The 19979-nt window shown below is 38.8% G+C and overlaps 1 protein-coding gene across 1 annotated transcript in view; it reads left to right on the top strand.

The window, feature by feature from the left end:
• The window catches only part of Arhgef9 (Cdc42 guanine nucleotide exchange factor 9), a 122302-nt gene that overhangs the window by 56406 nt on the left and 45917 nt on the right, over nt 1–19979 (top strand). Inside the window, exons 5-7 of the mRNA XM_021153587.2 lie at nt 1570–1604; nt 5071–5102; nt 10859–11038. Of these exons, the coding sequence (XP_021009246.2) occupies nt 1570–1604; nt 5071–5102; nt 10859–11038 (247 nt within the window). The remainder of the gene's footprint in view (nt 1–1569; nt 1605–5070; nt 5103–10858; nt 11039–19979) is intronic.

Genomic DNA, 19979 nt, shown 5'->3' with positions numbered 1-19979 from the left:
GCTCTGGCTGTCCTGGAGCTCACTTTGTAGACCAGGCTGGCCTCGAACTCAGAAATCTGCCTGCCTCTGCCTCCCGAGTGCTGGGATTAAAGGCAGGATTTCTTTTTAAAGGATGCAGATTGTAAGGTCTTCACTCCTGCCACCTAAGTTGTGAGTTGCCAGTGGCTATGGTGAGGCATGAACATATTTAAGTTTTAGGAGCATCACCTTTGATCCTGATGTGCTGGTCCTCTTCCCTCACTTGAAGAACACTGTGGTTAATTTAAACATATAAGTACTTGTAAAATAAATCAACAGAAGATGAAAGCTATATCAACAAGCCTCAGCTCCTTTAGTTTGTGTCTCTATATTCCCTAACTCCATGCTTTCTATCTCTCTAGACTATGGGAGCCTCCCCCGCCCCGCCCCGCCCCGCCCCGCCCCGCCCCGCCCCGCCCCATGTTCTCTTTATCTTAATGGAGGCTGGTTAACACTTTCAAAGGATTTCAAAGGATTACTAAGCAGTAAGAGAAAAAATCAATAGAAAATGGAGAAAAGAATGTTTCCTAAATGTTTTTAAAGTCATTATTTTATGTATATGGGTGCTTTGCCTGCATGTATGTCTGTGCACCACATGTGTGCTTGATACATGAGGAAGCATTGAATCCACTGGAACTGGAGTTAGAGATGATTGTGATCCACTGGGTAGATGCTAACAATCCAAGTCAGTTCCTTTGGAAGAGTATCCAGCTCTCTTAACCACTGAGCTGTCTCTCTAGCCCTCTTTGAAAAGGCACACACACAAACACACACGCACCCCAAGACCCAAATCACCCAGCTTTCTTTTGACCTTGGGGAAACACTTCATTGATTCATCTTGTTTCCTTCCCTCTTAGGAGAAATCAGAGCCTAATTTCGTTTCCTAACCTGGGGACTACATTGTAGCTGAGAGTATAGTTGTAATATTTTCAAAGACCTAGTTTCCCTAGAGCAGAGCTATCCAACAGAGTGTACTGCTAGTAGGCGTCTGCTAGCTAGCCATGCTTTTGAAACATGGCTGGTGTTATTGAGAACGAAATTTTAATTGTTTTTCTTTAAGTAGAATTAATTTAAATAAAGACACACTACTATTTGAAATCACATTGGACAGTGCACCTATAGAACGATAATTATGGGTATTAAATTTAACCTGAGCTCATTTTCTTTTCTCAGTTAAACAGATTTAAGAATTATCCTTTTCATGTCATGAAGCAGTAAGATAGGGTGGAAAGAACACAGGTTCTAGAAACATATTGTTCTGACTGTTATATCTCAACTTAGTCACAAATTAACCACGCAGCCTTAAAGGTAACCACCCCACATCAAGTATCCACATACTCTGAGCTCAGTTTTCTCCTTTGTCTTTTACACTTCATTATATACTTACTCCTTAAAGTTGATTTTAGAAAATGTCTTTTTATTTCTCTCTTCAAATCTGTATCCATAGCTCATCTATATCCATAGCTCTCCTTTTCTTCTCAGAGGTTTCTACTGTAGCCAGCAACATCTGCATCACCTGAGACCTTGTTACACATGTAAAATCTTTGGCTCTATCTCAGACTTACTGAGTAAAATTGTGCATTTTAGTAATTATATAAAGGTTTGAGAAATAGGACATAGAAACATAAGGACTTAGAAATCTTCAAATGAGAATTTGCAGATATTTTGGTATTTATAATAAACTAAGTAGAATCTGTTCACCACTTGATAACTAGGGCAGGCTACCATAACCTAAGGTAATCCCCCCCCCTTAGCTTAAAACCTTCCAATGGCTCATAATTTCCCTTCAAGTAAAAATGGAAACTGTTATTACTTACAAGGACAGGTAGTGTCAACCCCCCTCACTATTTTGGCTTCGTCTTTTGCTTCTTTTGCTATGTTCTTACTAACCCACCCCTACTGGCTTCTTACTATTCATCTAGAGCCAGACATGCTCCCAAACAGAGACCTTAAACTACTTTTTCCCTGTCCAGAGAAATACTCCTCCAATTAGGTGCTTCAAGTTTTTATTCAAATATTCTATTTTAAACTCCAAGCTTGCATTGCTTCTTCATTTTCCTATTTTACCTTTCTCCATTATGCTTTTGACTATTAGATAAATTGTGTATTTCTGTATTCATTTACTTATAGCTTCTCTATCATAATAGAATGTAAATATCATAAGATCTCACTTGTTAATTACTGATTTTGGATCCATAATCCACAGTGTCTGACACATAGTAAAAATTCTCAAAAAATATTGCAAAATAAAAATAAATATAATTGTTTGCATTTACATACCTGTTTGATTATCATATTGGGAGTCATTTAATCTTCAAAGAGGGCAAATATTATTTTCTTTACCAACAAATTATCTTTAATTAAAATAAAATTTCTTAGTGTTTCCAGGCTCAAATGCTGTGAAAGCCTATTAGTCTTAGAAGTATGCCTTATCTTCCCCAACTCTCAAACATCATGGTCTCAAAACACAAGGTATAACAATGGATATGTTAACTTGTACAGAAGGAGGAGTGCGATGACTCTGCTTTGAGGATTTGTCCAAGGAAGACAACCTATTCAGAGCTTTTGTTGAGAACATTAGAAGCTATCTCTGTTCCATTCCACAGCAATAGATATCAAAGAGAATTAGAGAAGTCTGTGTTTAACTGGGCCATGGGCAGTATTCTAGCTTTAGATTGTATTACCTATAAACCGAAGCCTTTAGCACCAAAATATTTTCAGAAAGAGTACCAGAGTTAGAACTGAGAGTACCAGGGTCAAGTCATATTTTGGTGTCAGACTAAGAAATCTCAGCAAAGTCTCTTTAACCATTGACCTTGTTCCCCACCTCTGAAATAAGTGGGTTGGGGAGCTTGCTCTTTAAGTAATATGCAGCTCTTAATCTCTCTGGTTTTGTACCATGTGGACATATTTTCACTGGAGAAACCTATGGTAGTGAGACAGCTCTCTTCTGCACTTTCTGCCTCTTCCTCCTTAGCACTCAAGGAAGCACACCTTATTTGAGTGTGAATGTGTTGATATGACAATCTACCACACTCTCCACAGATTTCTAAATCTAGCCAGGGGGATAAAAACTCAGAGCTTAGCTCAGGATCATTATGACTAATCATCTGTGACATTGCCATTTGTAACCATGGTACTAATTTTACAATAGAAGAAATTAAGTACTAAACAAACAGAGCTAAAGATGCTTCAAAATGATGTCTTTTCTGTCCTTGGGGCGAAATTAGCTCAGGCATAATATAAATGTGAAATCAGTTCTATTCTCAGATGTCTCCGGAAAATCTTGCCTATCTTTCCTTGCTCATTTGGATTAGTCTCAGTTGCTTAACCATCAAGAAATTCTTCCTTTATCTAATAAGTTTTACCCTGTTATTTCTGTCTTTTATGTTTAAACCTTGGTTTTAAGCTGCATGTGATAACTGTAGCCTGTACCTCTAACCTTATCATCACTCAGCAAACTAAAATTTGAGGATCATGAATTTGAGGCCTGTCTGGGCTACATAGTGAAACATAAATTAAAACCAAAACTAAAGAGCAGCAGCAACAACAAAAATCTTAAGCTTTTGAAAGTATTAGATTTTTCTCTTTTTTTGTCATTATTTCTACCCCAGGTACTCACCAAAGATCATTATATCTTGGCATATATCGATAATGATAACATGTTATATAGTGTGGTAATTTTATATAGTATATTAGAATAAGCAGATGAGACAGCTAATTAGCCTAAAATAATAAGCCCAGGATTTTATGTCTGCCCTAGTACCTACCCCACCCAAACATCTTAGATAATCAATTAGGACTCTTCCCGAGGGAAGACTGATTCTCTCTCAGCATTTGTTAATTGGCCTTTATCTAAGAGTGGGGCATCCCCCAGCCATGTTGTCATGTTAGTGGGTATTGTCATTATTCAGGTATTCTTTAGGATACTATACTGTTTAGATTTCATGGGGGCAGTTTCTCTGTCCTATATAAAAGACATAGTCTCACAGCAAACTTTCTGTTCCTCTGGCTTTTATACTCATCACATCCCATCATCTGTGATCTACCTTGAGCTTTATTTTTTATTAGATATTTTCTTTATTTATATTTCAAATGGTATCCCCTTTCCTGGTTTCCCCTCTGAAAACCCCCTCCTCCTATCCTCTTTCCCCTCCCTCCTGCTCCCCAACCCACCCACTCCCACTTCCTGGCCCTGGCATTCCCCTACACTGGGGCATAGAGCCTTCAAAGGACCAAGGGCCTCTCCCATTGATGTCTAACAAGGACATCCTCTGCTACATATGCGGCTGGAGCCATGAGTCCCACCATGTGTACTCTTTGGTTGGTGGTTTAATCCCTGGGAGCTCTAGGAATACTAGTTAGATCATATTGTTGTTCCTTCTACAAACCCCTTCAACTCCTTGGTTCCTTCCTCTGGCTCCTTCATTGGGGGACCCTGTGCGCAGTCCAATAGATGACTGTGAGCATCCACTTCTGTATTTGTCAGGCACTTGTAGAGCCTCTCAGGAGACAGCTATATCAGGCTCCTGTCAGCAAGCTCTTGTTAGCATCCACAATAGTGTCTGGGCTTGGTGGTTTTATATAGGATGGATCCCCAGGTGGGGCAGTCTTTACATGGTCATTCCTTCAGTCTTTGCTCCACACTTTGTCTCTGTAACTTCTTCCATGGGTATTCTGTTCCCCCTTCTAAGAAGGAACGAAGTATCCACACTTTGGTCTTCCTTCTTCCTGAGTTTCATGTCATTTGTCAATTGTATCATGGGTATTCTGAACTTCTGGGCTAATATCCACTTATCAGTGAGTGCATATCATGTGTGTTCTTTTGTGATTGGGTTACCTCACTCAGGATGATATTCTCCAAATCCATCCATTTGCCTAAGAATTACATAAAATCATTGTTTTTAATAGCTGAGTAGTACTCCATTATGTAAATGTACCACATTTTCTGTATCCATTCCTCTGTTGAGGGACATATGGGTTATTTCCAGCTTCTGGCTATTATAAATAAGGCTGCTATGAACATAGTGGAGCATGTGTCCTTATTACCAGTTGAACATCTTCTGGGTGTATGCCCAGGAGAGGTATTGCTGGATCTTCTGGTAGTACTATGTCCAGTTTTCTAAGGAACCGCCAGACTGATTTCCAGATGTTGGTGCACACTGGTAGGAGACAGAAGCAGGAGGATCACCAGTTCCCTGAGCTTTATATGAATAAGTTTGTTACAAATATATCAAGTGGGGCTGGGAACCCTTTTCTTTGTTCTCTGCATTTTGATCAGTTGTAGCTTTCTGTGATGATCTCCCTCTGCTGAAAAAAGAAAGTTTCTTTGATAAAATTGAGAGCTACACTAATCTGTAGGTATAAGGATAAGTATTAAGAATGTAGCTAAAAAATATACTGATTTGAGAAAGTAGCGGCAGGGAGTTGGCTGGAAGACACAGTACCAGTCATGAATTCCTTTCTATTCACAAGATCTTAAGTCCAAGTAGATGCCTGTTGGTTACACCCAGTTTATAAGTGCCACAATTACACCTTTGGAGATAGCTTGCTGTGATGGACATGTTTTGTGTGTGGGGTGTGTGTGTGTGTGTGTGTGTGTGTGTTGTAGTCATCACAGCTAGGTTACTGTGACTGTTTGGTTGCTTTTCTCCCTTTGCAGCATGCATCACACCTTCCAGTACTATGTGATCTCATTCTCATGGAGGAGGCTTCCAATTCAGTTACACTTGGATTCTTCCAAGTACTATGTCTCAAGTGTGTGGTGTCTTCAACAATAAGGACTTATTTTCAGTCTCTGAGAGGCCACCAGTGACAACAGCAATAGTCTATATTGTTTTGGGAGTCTTAAGATTCTCACAACCACCATTTTGAAAGGAGGGGAATTTGTTTGTTTGTTTGTTTGTTTGTGCCTGGTACTGGGGTTTTTGTTGGATAGACACTGACTCCTGGGGAGCGTTATCATCTCTGTTGCATAATATATATTAAAGTGCATAATATATATTATATGTAATTTGGAGTAAACAAGAATTAAGATGATTCCTTATGGAATCACCATTCTTTCAATCATCCTCAGTGATTTTTATTTCTCCTCTGTTCCTCTTCTTCTGTGTTGTGCTCTGTCTCACATCCACAGCTAACAACCGCCCCAGTGTTTCCATCCATATCATCTGTCTCTTGCTATTCCCCTCTCTACAGCTCTCCCTATATGGTTCTTCTCTATGATTTTGTTTTCTTATGGTTATTCCAGATTTATGTAACCTAGGATCCCAAAATAAGAGAGAACATGTGACACTCGTCTTTCTGGCTCTGGGTCACTTCACTTAGTATAATAGTCTCTAGTTCTATCCAGTTATCTGAAGGTTTCATAATTTTGTTTTAATTCATCTTTAGAGCTGAATAGAATCCCAGTGTGCTTATGCATCACATTTTCATTATCTGTTCATCACTTGAAGGACATATAGACTGTTTCCATTTTCTAGGTTTGGGGAATAGAACAGCAATGAACATCGCTGTGAAAGTATCTTTGAAGTAGGATGACAGTCTTTTGGATATATGCAAAAGAATGGTACACGTTAGCATACAGTAGATTTATTTTTAGCTTTTGAGAATTCTTCATACTGATTTCCAGAGTTGTTGTACCAGTCTGCAATCCCAACATTGAATATGGGTTATCCTTTCCGTTTGTCCTTGCAAGCATTTGTTATCAATTACTCTCTCAATCTTAGCCATTCTGTGGTGAGTTGAAATCTCAAAGAAGGGGATTATTATTTAGAATATATGAAGAACTAAAAAAAACAGACTCAAGAAAACAAATGATCTAACTAAACAATGAGCTGTTGATCTGAGCAGAATTTTGCTTGTGCATAATTTATTGTAATTTGATCTATTTAAGGTAAAAATTAAGGTGTATTCCAAATACTAAGTTCAACAATTAATAAATGTGGCCTCATTAAAAGGAAAAATTTATGCACAGCAAAGGACACCATCGTTCCCACAAAGCAGCAGCCTACAGGGAAATGCCTTTTACCAACTACACATCCAATAGAGAGCTAACATCCAGTATACATGCAGAACTTAAAAAAAACAAAAACAAAAACTTGTTACCAAGAAAACAAGTGACCAAATTTAAAAATGGGGTACAGATCTAACAGAATTCTCAACAGAGAAATCTCAAATGGCTGAGAAGCACTTGAGGAAATGTTCAACATCGTTTGCCATCAGGAAAATGCAAATCAAAACTGCTTTGAGATTCCATCTTAACACCTGTCAGAATGGCTAAGCTCAGTAACTCAAGTAACACCTCATGCTAGCAAGGATGTGGAGGAAGGGAAACACTCCTCCACTGCTGGTGGGAGTGCAGACTTGTTCAACTATAGAAATCAGTGGCAGTTCCTTAGAAAAATGGGAATTGCTCTACCTCAAGATCCAGCAATACTATTCTTAGGCATATACCCAAAGGAGGATTCATTCTATCACAGAGATACTTGCTCAAATATGTTTAGTCCTTCTCTGTTCATAAGAGCCAGAAACTGGGAACAACCTAGATTTTCCTCTACAGAAGAATGGATAAAGAAAATGTGGTATTTACTGTAGGAGCTAGAGAAAGTACCCAAGGAGCTGAGGGGATCTGCAACCCTATAGGTGGAACAACAATATGAACTAACCAGTACCTCTGGAGCTCGTGTCTCTAGCTGCATATGTAGCAGAAGATGGCCTAGTCGGCCATCATTGGGAAGAGAGGCCCCGTGGTCTAGCAAACTTTATATGCCCCAGTACAGGGGAATGCCAGGGCCAAGAAGTGGGAGTGAGTGGGTAGGGGAGCAGGGCAGGGGGAGGGTATAGGAGACTTTTGGGATAGCGTTTGAAATGTAAATGAAGAAAATATCTAATTTTTTTTTTTAAAAAGAAAGAAAATGTGGTACATTTACACAATGGAATATTACTCAGCAAAAAAAAAAAAAAAAAAAGGTGACATCATACAATTCACAGGCAAATGGCACTAGAAAAAAATTATCTGGATTGAAGTATCCAAGACCCAGAAAGACAATTAAATTCACTTAAATGTGAATATTAACTATAAAATCAGTGATAATCAAGCTATGATCCATAGAACCACAGAGGTTACATATAGAGGAAAGGTTAGAAACAGGGCCTGTATGGGTCTGCACAAGATGGAGTCTTAGAGCTGAAAGAAGTAGACATATGACCCCATTTCTATCCCAGAAGCTATCACTGACTGATAACCACTTACAAGTCAAAATTAGTTTTCACCAAAAGAATCTCATGTGGAAAGCAAACTCCTCATAAGGGTAGGCCACATTCCCAACAGCAGATGGCCAACAGAAAACAGATCAATGGAATCTTTGATGGTTTCTTATCTCATAATGTAATGCCAGGGCTCCTTTTTAAAATTATCTTTTATTTTATGTAATATATTTACACATATATAAAATAAATAATTTGGTACTAGAAATTGAGAATTTATATTATATGTGTATAATATAGACATTATTTTTACTCTATATGTCCTTTATATATAGATAGTATGACTCTGGTTTTGTAGTTTTCTGGGTTTCCCTAGAGTGTTAATAAGTGGGCCCCTCCATCTGTATTTGTTTCTTATGCCTTTTCTTGGAGCTCTTTCCTCCTGTTTGTATTGCCCTATTCTGATGTGTCAGTTTTTGTTTCATCTTGTATTTAATTTAATTTAATTTAATTTAATTTTAGTTTAGTTTAGTTTAGTTTAGTTTAGTTTAGTTTAGTTTGTTTTCTAATGAGAGACACACAAGATTGAATCTGGGTGGGAGTGGAGGTAGGAAGGAACTAGGAGGAATAGAGGGAGGGAAACCATAATCAGGATGTATTATATGAGGGAAAAATCTGTTTTCAACAGAAGGAAAAAATAAGGTATATGTTCAGTCAGAGAAAAATGTACCTAACCCTCAAGAGACTGGAAGCCCCAGGGAGTTTAGCGGTCTGGTGCAGGGGGGTGGAGGGGGGAACATCCTTATTGAGACAGGGGGTGGGGAGGAGGTATGAGATGTGGAGTCAGAGGGTGGACCAAGAGGGGAATAAAATCTGGAGTGTAGAAAAATAAAGTATTATCATATTGATACATCATTCATATTCGGTATCTAACATTATATCATAAAAATCTTCCATGTTTCTTCAGTATGTTTCAATCACTTTAATGACTGTATAATATCCCATTAAATTGGATGTATATTTCTTCTCTACTATTAACTTTAAGAAAGCACGCTACCACCGTACATTCTTCTTTAATATACACACATAATTTCCATACACGCATAATCGAAAGAATACAAATTCCTTCACAATGATAATGAATCTGTTTGGACAATTGAGAAACTTTCCTGGCATTTCCTTTCATTCTTTTTCTATATATAGTTTACTCTCCATACTGGTTCTGAACTCTACATCCTTGCTGCATTTTGGATATTATATGATGGTTAGATCATTCCTTATCCTTTCAAACGAGAAGAATGGACATAACCATTAATTCTTTTCTGAATTGACATCTTAGGGAGCGTGCTATCTGGGCTGAGTATTTTTATCATCATTATGTTACGGGTTTCTCATCAGGCAATGAATTTCTTTTGTCAACTCTCCTTTTATCATTGAAATTCTGTAAGAATTTGTTTCACACATGTCCAATTATTCTTGGGTTTGCTAGCTAAGATCATCTATATTCATTCCTGGCCTTAGATAGCAGAGAATATTTTTAAAAGAATGACTCAGGGCCAGACATAGTGGCATATTGTAATATAGTGAGGCCTTGCGAATCTGAAGCAGAATTAGGAGTTCAAGGCCAGCTTGGGCTATGTAGCTCCTTTCTAAAATTACTAAGAATGGTTTCATTTTCTCAATTCCTGTTTCTTTATCAGTGCTTTTTGTTCTCTGACCTCAGTTACTAGATTTCTATAAAAACATTTTTATTTTATTTCTTTAGCTGGAGCCATTCACATCTTTGGTATTCTATTCCTTATCAACAACAACAAAGACACCTTCTGCTAATAGAAATTGAACCCAGGTCTTTTATATTCTAGGCATGTGTTCTACCACTGAACTATATCTTCATTTCCTCCTAAAATTCTTAATACAATGAATGCTGGGTACAATCTAGGCTTTGAGAAATTACCCTTGGCCGTTTAGATTATTTTTCTCATACAAGTAGTGAGAAAGCATAAGCATTTTGGAGTTTTCATTCTCTGAAGATTTTATATTGTAGTAACTTCCTTCACTAGAGCTCTATATCCCCTTATGAAAACTGAAAATGGGAATTATCTGCCTATTACATATATTTGTGGTGAGGCCTAAGCCTAGCCCCTGTATGTTCTTTGGTTGTTGGTTCAGTCTCTGAGAGACCCAAGAGTCCAGGTTAGTTGACTCTGTTAGTCTTCCTGTGCAGTTTCTGTACCCTTAGAGGCTGTAATCCTTACTCCTCTTCTTCCAAGATGTGTAGCTTGGTTTTCATGTGGGTCCTGAACAACTGGAATGGGGGCTATCCTTAAAATGGTTACATGTAGGTGGGATATGTTCTTCTAGCTGGGCTGCCTTGTCTGGCCTCAGAGGGAGAGGAAGTGCATAGCCTTGAGGAGTTGATGTGCCAGGGTCTCTGACCTGCTCAGAGAAGGGGATGGGGAGGGAAGGAGGAAGGATTGTGAGAGGGGTGACTGGGAGGGGGCAGTGTGAGGGATGTAAAGTGAATAAGTAAAAAAATAAGGAATTACCTGTCTACTTAATGGAACTGAAGTGATGCGTGCATAGGAAGCAATAGGAGGGACATCTTCACCCTGAGCTTTTCCTTTGTCTGCAGGGCTACCTGAAGCAGTGCCGAAAGAGAAGGGACATGTTCAGTGACGAGCAGCTGAAGGTCATCTTTGGAAACATTGAAGACATATACAGATTTCAGATGGGCTTCGTGAGAGACCTGGAGAAGCAGTACAACAATGATGATCCCCACCTCAGTGAGATAGGACCCTGCTTCTTAGAGCATGTGAGCATCTCCCTTTGTTCAGTTTTAAAGGATCACTAGGAAACCATGGAAGAGTGTGTGAGCTGGTTCTGGTCAGCTGTGAAGGACTGGGATGGAGGATGAGTTCTTACATGATTCTAATTTTTAATCCTTCCTCTTTAAGTTAGGAAGATTTATAACTTGTTCAGAATTACTTTTCTTTGCTGTTATACTCTTTTTTTCTCCCCAACCTTTTGGGAAGTTAGCAAAAGAATTTTTTTAAACTTCTCCTTCCCTTTTCAGTTGGGTTCAGCTTCTATGAGACCCAGGATTTGGGGAGGAATTCAACATATTCATTGCATAATTGGACAAATAAGAGAGAGCATATAGTTCTCAAGAAAGTAGTTCCTGAAAGGTATTGCAGGATGAGAACTAGAGTATGAGAAGTAGCAAGTTTAATGAAAGGAACCATGGGCTTAAAGTGAAGCAGTTAAAAATTGGGACCTGAGCCTGCAGTTACTGGCTAACTCCAGCTCTGTCCATTACACTATTTGAACTTCAATACCTTCCTAGGAGATTGATTATATGGTACTCTTTGTATAGCATGCAGCAAAATTTCAGATTTTCAGAAGGAAAGCAAATATTTAATATAAACTACCCTGTTGCTGCTGACTGGACATGATGAGCTATTGTGACCGTGGCATCATAGAGATCCCTTGATATTCAAGTTCTCCAGTGCTTGTGAAGGGCAAACTTTTCAAGTAGATCCTTCTAAGTATAGCATTCTCAGGCCTGGTGTGATAACTCTTTCCAAGCAGCCATTTCAGATAGCATTGAAGTAATTTTATAAATATTGAACATGTTCATGACCTAGTGGTTTTTCGAATGCCAAAATTATAGACAAGAAACACTCTGAGAGATCTACAATGATCATGTACAAAACTCTCGTGTGTGATGGAGTTAAGTCAGAATAAAAACGATCTTATGAGGCATTTTGCTCTTAGATATTGCATAAGAGCAGGCTACATATATGTAATTTATAGCAACATATAGTCACATGTTGGCAAAACAGAACACAGACCAGTGTCCTCAACTACAGGTTTCCCTTTACATTGTCATGTGTTATTAGAATTCTTTGTTCCTATTAGATGTCAAGTAGCTTTCTCCTATCTACGAGTTATAACAACCTAAACATGACTTCAGGTGTTGTCTCATATCCTCTAGAGAAGAATCAAATGCATTTATACCTTAATCTATTAATGTGGTTCATTTGAATTGAAGTTTTCATATGATAAATTAATGTTGCAAAACTGGGATAAATACTTGATAATGATATACCATCCATTTTAAATATTATTTTGCCTTTAAAAATTACATTGTTCATCAGTTCTAGAATGTGATTTATCAGCCTTACTTGGGCATAGGTTATATATAGGATTCCCCAATATGAATTATATATTGCAGTTATTAATTGCTTGTAGTTATGTAACTGCCATTATAATCAAGAAATAGAATATTTTTTGTCTATCACTGGACTGAAGATCTTATCCTTCTTTTAAATTTTAACCCATGGTTCCTTCAAACACTGATCTGCTTTTCATTATCATACTCTTGCTTTTTTCTAGAATGTCATATAAGTCAGGGTTCTCCACGGGCAGCTTGCATGGAGTGCTTCCAAAGGTATAAGTGCTGAGGTTTCCATGTCAGATCTAGATCCATTCCTGCAAATCCTGGGTTCAAAGTTTGTGGTATCTTCTGCAACATTTTTTCTGAATGGCACTAAGGGCAATGGCAATAGACTATATTGTTTTGGGAGTCTCTTTGACTTCCCCAACCAACAACTCAATAGGAGGTTTCCCATGCCTAGCACTGGGGTTTTTGTTAGATAGTATATATTTTGAGGGGTGGGGGAACACTGTCATAATTTAACTAAAATATCTATTATAGGATATATGTAGTATATGCATGTACACAGAAACATATCACATGTAATTTTGAGTAGCTATAAACTAATGTAATACCCTTTGCTTTATTTTTTTAAATATACTTAGTGTTGTTTATCCTTTCTCTTTCCCTCTCCCTCTGTAAAAGCTAACTCTAACCCTGGGCAAGTTTTCCTTAGCCATTTTGCCCACCTCACCCTTTATATATAGCAACTGCATCTGTTTAGTGTTCCTTGCTCCCATGGTCCCTTTTTATACTACTAGTATATGAAATTACTGCAGGTTATAGATTCACATCTACATTTTACTCATTCTTTTGTTGGATACCTACAATGGTTCCATAATATAGATTGTTGCACTCTGCACAAATCCAACAAGAGAATGAGGAAAAAACAGAAGCAGAGATACATAGACACAGAAAAGCTGGGATTTGGTTGTCTCTGTAGGAGAGCAATATCCAGGCTGCAAACATTCAGGGAGGGAAAGGGTAGACATTTTCTCCACTCACTGTTAACATTCACACTTGAAGCAGAGGAAGCCCTTGCTATCCCTCTGAGCCTCATCTAGGGAAGCCTTTGCCACTCCCATGGGTTTGAGACATTGGTGATCTTGACATGGTCAAACAATACATACATTCACTCAGGAATTCACTGGCTTCTCATATAATCCCATTTTTTATACATTCAGTATTAATCTTCATGATTAGTCCAGAGGCAGCTTGCTACAATTCTTGACACCAGGCTTTAAGGATAATGAAAAAGAAAGAACATAGCAGCTTTTTCCCAACAAAAAACAAAAGGAATCTTTTTCCAGGTTAAAGAGATTGAAACCTCAAATTACATTAAGATTAGCAGAGGAAACCAGTCTGATCAAAAGCATTTTGCTTTTCTAGGATGTGCTGACATAATTGGGCCACATCCATGCTATTATTATTGTGGGTACAAGCACACAGGAGGTGGATCCTAATTAATTCCCAATTATCCTGTCAAAAATCTCAAGGCTGGAACCCACCTTGAATAGTTGAACAGAGCCCATTGGGACTCCAGGTGGTTAGAGAAATAACCACCCAAATGGAAGAACTCATTAGTATAGGCTATGGCTTCTCCCTTGACTAGTTTTATCTACATGGACATATCAGAAATGATAACTGTTGAGTTATTTGGGTTAGGCTGTACAAAAAGCTGGGTAGCATTTTTTTTATTTATTTATAATGTTTTGTTTATAGCTGCCTCATTTGTTTATAGTATAATTGCCTCATTACCCCATTTTCTTTCCTCTTTTCAAACCCTCCCATATCTCCTTGCTCTCATCTATGGTCTCTTTTTTTATTAATTTTTACATTTATGTATGCATATATATCTTCCTAAGTACCTAAAGGCAACCTGCTAGTCTGTATATTACTCGTACGTATGTTTTCAGGGTTAGCCATTTGGCATTAGATAGCCAATTGTTGTGCTCTTCCCTGGGAAAGACTATGTCTCCAGCTCTCTGCTGTCCTTAGTTTCTTCTAGTTCTTTGTATAGTGTTGAGGCCTCATGAGCGTTCTACATTACCATGTTTACTGGTGTTGTCTTTGTTCAGCTAATGTTTAGGCTGCCATGTTGGTAAGACTTTGTGGGTATAGTTTCTGGTATTCCTAGGAAATAAAAATCTTACAGCAAATTCCAGATCCTCTGCCTTTTACACTATACTATTTATACCCCTGGTTCTGCAATGATACCTGAGCTGTAGGTACAGAAGTTGTATTATAGATATATGTATTAAGACAAAGTCCATACTCTACATTTTATTGCTTTTAGTTTTCTCTCCTGGTCTTCATCTATTGCAAAGAGAAGTTTCCTTGAAATTTTCTTTTTTCTTTTAATTTTTAAAAATTTTTAATTTTTAATTCATTTGTGCACTCCATATTCCATTCCCTGCACCCCCCCCATCCACCCTCCGACTGCTTCACATCCCACACATCCTCCCCACATACACACCCCACCTCACCTGACCTCTAAATTCCCTGTCCTTCCAGTCTCTTGAGGATTAGGGGCATCATCTCTGAATGAACACAGACTGGGAGGTCCTCTACTGTATCTGTGTTGGGGGGCCCTCATATCAGCTGTTTGTTTGGTGGTCCACTGTTTGAAAGATCTTAGGGGTCCAGATTAATTAAAACTGCTGCTCTTACCCAGGCAGTGGTGGCGCACGTCTTTAATCCCAGCACTTGGGAGGCAGAGGCAGGCAGATTTCTGAGTTCGAGGCCAGCCTTGTCTACAGAGTGAGTTCCAGGACAGCCAGTGCTACACAGAGAAACCCTGTCTCAAAAAAAAAAAAAAAAAAAAAAAAAAAAAAAAGAAGAAGAAGAAGAAAGAAAGACTGCTGGTGCTGGTCCTCCTACAAGGTCAACTCTTCTCCTTAGCTTCTTTCAGCCTTCCCTAATTCAACAATAGGGGTCAGCTGCTTCTGTCCATTGGTCCGGTGCAAATATCTGCATCTGACTCTTTCAGCTGCTTGTTGGGTCTTCTGGAGTGCGGTCATGCTAGGTCCCTTTTTGTGAGTGCTCCCCTCTGTAGCCTCAGTAATAGTGTCAGGCCTTGGGGCCTCCCCTTGAGCTGGATCCCACTTTGGGCCTGTGTCTGGACCTTCTTTTCCTCAGGCTTCTCTCCAATTCCATCCCTGTATTTCTTTCAGACAGAAATTATTATGTGTCAGAGGTGTGACTGTGGGATGGCAACCCCCATCCCTCACTTGATGTCCTGTCTTCCTGCTGGAGGTGGGCTCTATAAGTTCCCTCTTCATATTGTCTGGCATTTCATCTAAGGTCCCTCCCTTTGAGTCCTGGGAGTCTCTCACCTCCCAGGTCTCTGGTGCATTCTGGGGGGTCCCCCTGACCTTCTACCTCCAGAGGTTGCCTGATTACATTCCTTCTGCTGGCCCTCAGGGCTTCAGTTCTTTTCCCTCACCCAATACCAGATCAGGTTTCCCTCTCCCTCCCCAGTCCCCATTCTGCCTACTTTATATATATATATATATATACACACACACACACACATATATACATATATACATATACATATATGTGTGTGTGTATACATACATATATACATGTATTATATACAATATATATATGTATTATAGGTTGTAAGCTATACAGTAGACTGAGGATTAATATTCACAATATATAAAGAACTTAAAATAGAACCAAAACAAAACAAAATATGACCCATTCCATAAATGGTTCTGGGACCTGAATAGAGAATTCTCAAAAGAAGTTGGAAACTGTGTAATAGGTCTCATAAAATGTTCATGTTTCCTAGCAGTTAAGGAAATGCAAATCAATGAGATTTTATCTTACTCCAGTTGGAGTGATAAAGGTCAACAGAACTGATGACAAATGCTGGAAGAAATGTAGGGAAAAGAGAACCCTTACTCATTGTTGATGAGATTGAAAACTGGTCCATCCACTTTGCTAATCAGCATTCCTGCATGGTTTCTGCTGCAGTCCTTCTTGCCCCCAGGTTCCTGTCTGGAGTTCCAGTCCTCACTTTCCTAGTATTGGAGGAATGTTCTAAGATGAGTTCTAAGATGAAATAAACCCTTTTATTCCCAAATTGTTTTTGGTCATGCTGTTTATCACATCAGTAGAAACCATAACAAAGACAGTGTATGTATGTTTAAAACTTTTAGAACATTTAAAAATGTTTAAGATATATGTCCTCTTCTTGTACCACTATGGACATACAGTAATAGTCAAATAACAATCAAGCACTCTTTAAACATCCCAAGACATTGATTGCTGTGTTCATGAGTGGGGAGGGAAAATGAGAGTGAGACTACTGAATAGTATTGGGTTCATAGATCACATGTGAAGGAGAGGAGTGGAAAAAGAAGGAGTCATCAGGAGGGATAAAGGTGATGAGGTCATTCTGGCTAAAGGTAGACTGAAAAGACAGGAGTAAAGGAATGCAGTCAGATGATTTAAAACAGTCCCAGCTCTCAAGAACTAGAGGCAGAAACCTCACAGACTAGGCTACTCTGTATTTTGTGAAAGCCTAATAAAAGCATAAAATGGAGAGAATAAGAAGAGGAGGAAAACTAAGAAAAGAATGCCACAAAAATGTGACAGTAGGAGGGAAGGAGGAAGAGAGGGAAATGCAGAGGGGAAAAGGAGAGTTTGGGAAAGAGGGGGAGATAAAGAGAAGGAAAAGGAGAGATAAGGAATGGGAGAGGGGAAGAGGGGATAAATGGAGATAGGGTGAGGGAGATGGGAGAGCAGAGCTAGCCTGATAAATTGGCATTAGGTACTCAATAAAGGAGGAAGACAGGCTGGATGGGAATATATCATCTGAATAGCCTCTTCTCTGGTTCCTTCCTCCAGTCTCAACTCAGTGTGCCATATTGGATTCCAGATTCCTCTTATTCCTCTACCCTTCCCTGGGTAGTCATTGTGAAATCAATTTACAGATGTTGGTCTTGTTAGTGGACATTCCTTCATGGATTGGGTCACAATAGACAGTGCTCACCTTTCTGAGGTTTTTAAGTAGCTCATTTGACAGGAGTGGCCCTTCTGAGCAAGAGGTGTCTGGTGTATAGTTTGGAGTCTGTATCTGTACTCTCCTGCAGACTCTGGTTTGGACCATATTTCTACCTTGATTAGGAGAGGCAGGAGGATCATGAATTCAAGACTAACTTAGGGTATATATTAAGACCCAACTGTTAATGTATTCTATTTTTATATTTTTCAATTGAATTATTTTAAGTACTCAGAGTTCAACCCCAAAACACCAAGTACAACAGGCTATGAACATATTTTCTAACTTCTTCTGAACATTTTCTAGTCTCAAAAAACCATTAGCTCTATCCAAGCCAAGGGAAAGGAAACAGAGAATAAAATTTACTGCACACTGACTTTTTACTCTCCAAATAAAATACAGTGCCAATTTCAACTCCCCTCAGTGAATGTCAGAATAGGATAAATCCTGTATTATGTGTCATGATACTTAGAGAAAAACCTATTTGATGTTTCCATCTAAGTCTCAGAGGTGTTTTGCCTCAGTTCTATGTCTCAGGGCAGGTGGTGTTTCCATGCCTGATCCAGGCTTTAAGACATGGTATCTGAGCAATCTTTTTATCTTTATCAAAGCTCTCTTCTGTGTAATGGCTTCTTTTGTTTTTCTGCTTTTAGAATTCTTTGAGTTTTGTGTAATCTTTTGGCAAACTCTATTTTATTATGCTAGAGCTCACTAAGCTTCTTGAACCTAAATATTTGTACTTTATCCCCAGATTTGGGAATTTGTCAGCTACCATTTCGTTAACTGGGTTTCCTTTTCTTTCTTTTTGTCTGTTTCTTCTTCTGAAACTTGAATTTTGAAAACATTAGATTTCTTTATTGTATCCTGTGGATTCTGTAAACATTTTTTATTCTTTTTCCCTTTCTTGTCCTTTGTAGCAGCAAATGATCAATTGAATTCACTGACTCATTTTCTGCTGGATCTTGTCTCCCCTTTAAGCTTTGTTTAGATGTTCACTAAATGTAGTCTGTGGCTCCAAATATTTTATTTGCTCCTCTTTTGTGTCTGTTAATGTCTTCAACTTCTTATTTTGATTTTATGCTTTTTTTTTCTCATTTTCTCATTGTTAGTTGTTTATACTTGTTCCTTTAATTCATTTGACTTCTTTCAAATAATTAGTTTGGATTCTTTTTTCATTAATTAATATGTTTACATCCCAATCGAAGCTTCCCCTCCCTCCTCTCCTCCTGGTCCCTCCCTCTTACCTTCCTCCCCACCCCCCAATCCCTTTCTCCTCAGAGAAGGGTAGCCAGGTAGAATGCGTTTGGGCAGTAGATGCAGTGTCACAATGAATCCTGTCTGGGATGGTGCAGTGGTTCCATGGCTGAGTGAAAAGACTATATTGTTAATTCAGTATACTATATTGACAACAAGAGCTGTGGAACCTGCACAGAGGCTTTGAGACATTGGGGTCCTTATCTTTACAAGCGTGTCTATCAGCTAGATATCACTGTGAAATTCAATGGTAGTGAGTTTGCCTGAAAGGCCACTTTTAGACATGTACATGGTGGCAGAGACAAACTGGTTTGTTTGTTTGTTTGTTTGTTTTTCAAAGTCACAAGACCTTGGATGAGTAACAATAAGTTGTGCCAATGGAGTTTACATTTGTTTTGAGAACTTGGTTGCACATGACAGTAAGTCTAGAACAGGGGACATGTTGGGTTATCATGGACCCATGCTTGGTAGTTTATTCGGAGTCATTGAGACAGCATTCAAGGAAGATGTAGCTAAAATAACTATAGGAAATAAAGGTAGTGTCTTAGGAAACTATCAAATGTGAAAGTTTGTTGCTGGGCTGGGATGTCTCAAGTGGGAGCAGTTCAGACAGTACAGACACCTGGAAGGGAGAAATATTGTAAAGCAAGGACCTGGATAATATTAAAGCTATAGGACTCGATCCTTTGGTTAGGATAACTGTATCAGGAATTGTTTAGCTCTATTTAGGAGAATGCTTACTTAGTTCTAAGAGAACAAGGAGAGATAGAATGTATCATATACCCAGAGGATACAAAGGCAAAAAAAAATGCCTGATGCAAAACAAACTAAAACCTCTGGAGTCTTCATTGATAAAAAAGGCTGGAGCCAGGCTGCTCCTATAGTAACAGTAAGATATCTCATCAGTAGAAGCTGCTAGGACTGACAGTCTCTTTTGAAGAACTAATCACTGGGCTCTGTGACCTTGACCATTTAAGCATCTTTAGTGGTGAAAGCTGTGCTTGATGCCTTGAGTCCATGAGGTCCAAATGAAGAAACCTGTTAGATCGGCAGTTCTCAACCTGTGGGTCCCAACCTCTGTGGGGGGTCAAACAGGCTTGCCTAAAGACCTCCAGAAAACACAAATATTTACATTAGAACTCATAACTAGATCTTGGCTCCGGGGCTCCGCCGAACTTAGTCTGCAGAGGTGAGAGTGAGGACCACAGAGTCAGACAGCTTCTGGGACAGGCGGGAGCCACAGAGCCGCTGAGGCAGCACCCTTTTGGG

Source organism: Mus caroli, chromosome X (assembly GCF_900094665.2).
Source record: "Mus caroli chromosome X, CAROLI_EIJ_v1.1, whole genome shotgun sequence".
Lineage (NCBI taxonomy): Eukaryota > Metazoa > Chordata > Mammalia > Rodentia > Muridae > Mus > Mus caroli.
This window is presented reverse-complemented; position numbering and strand designations above follow the sequence as displayed.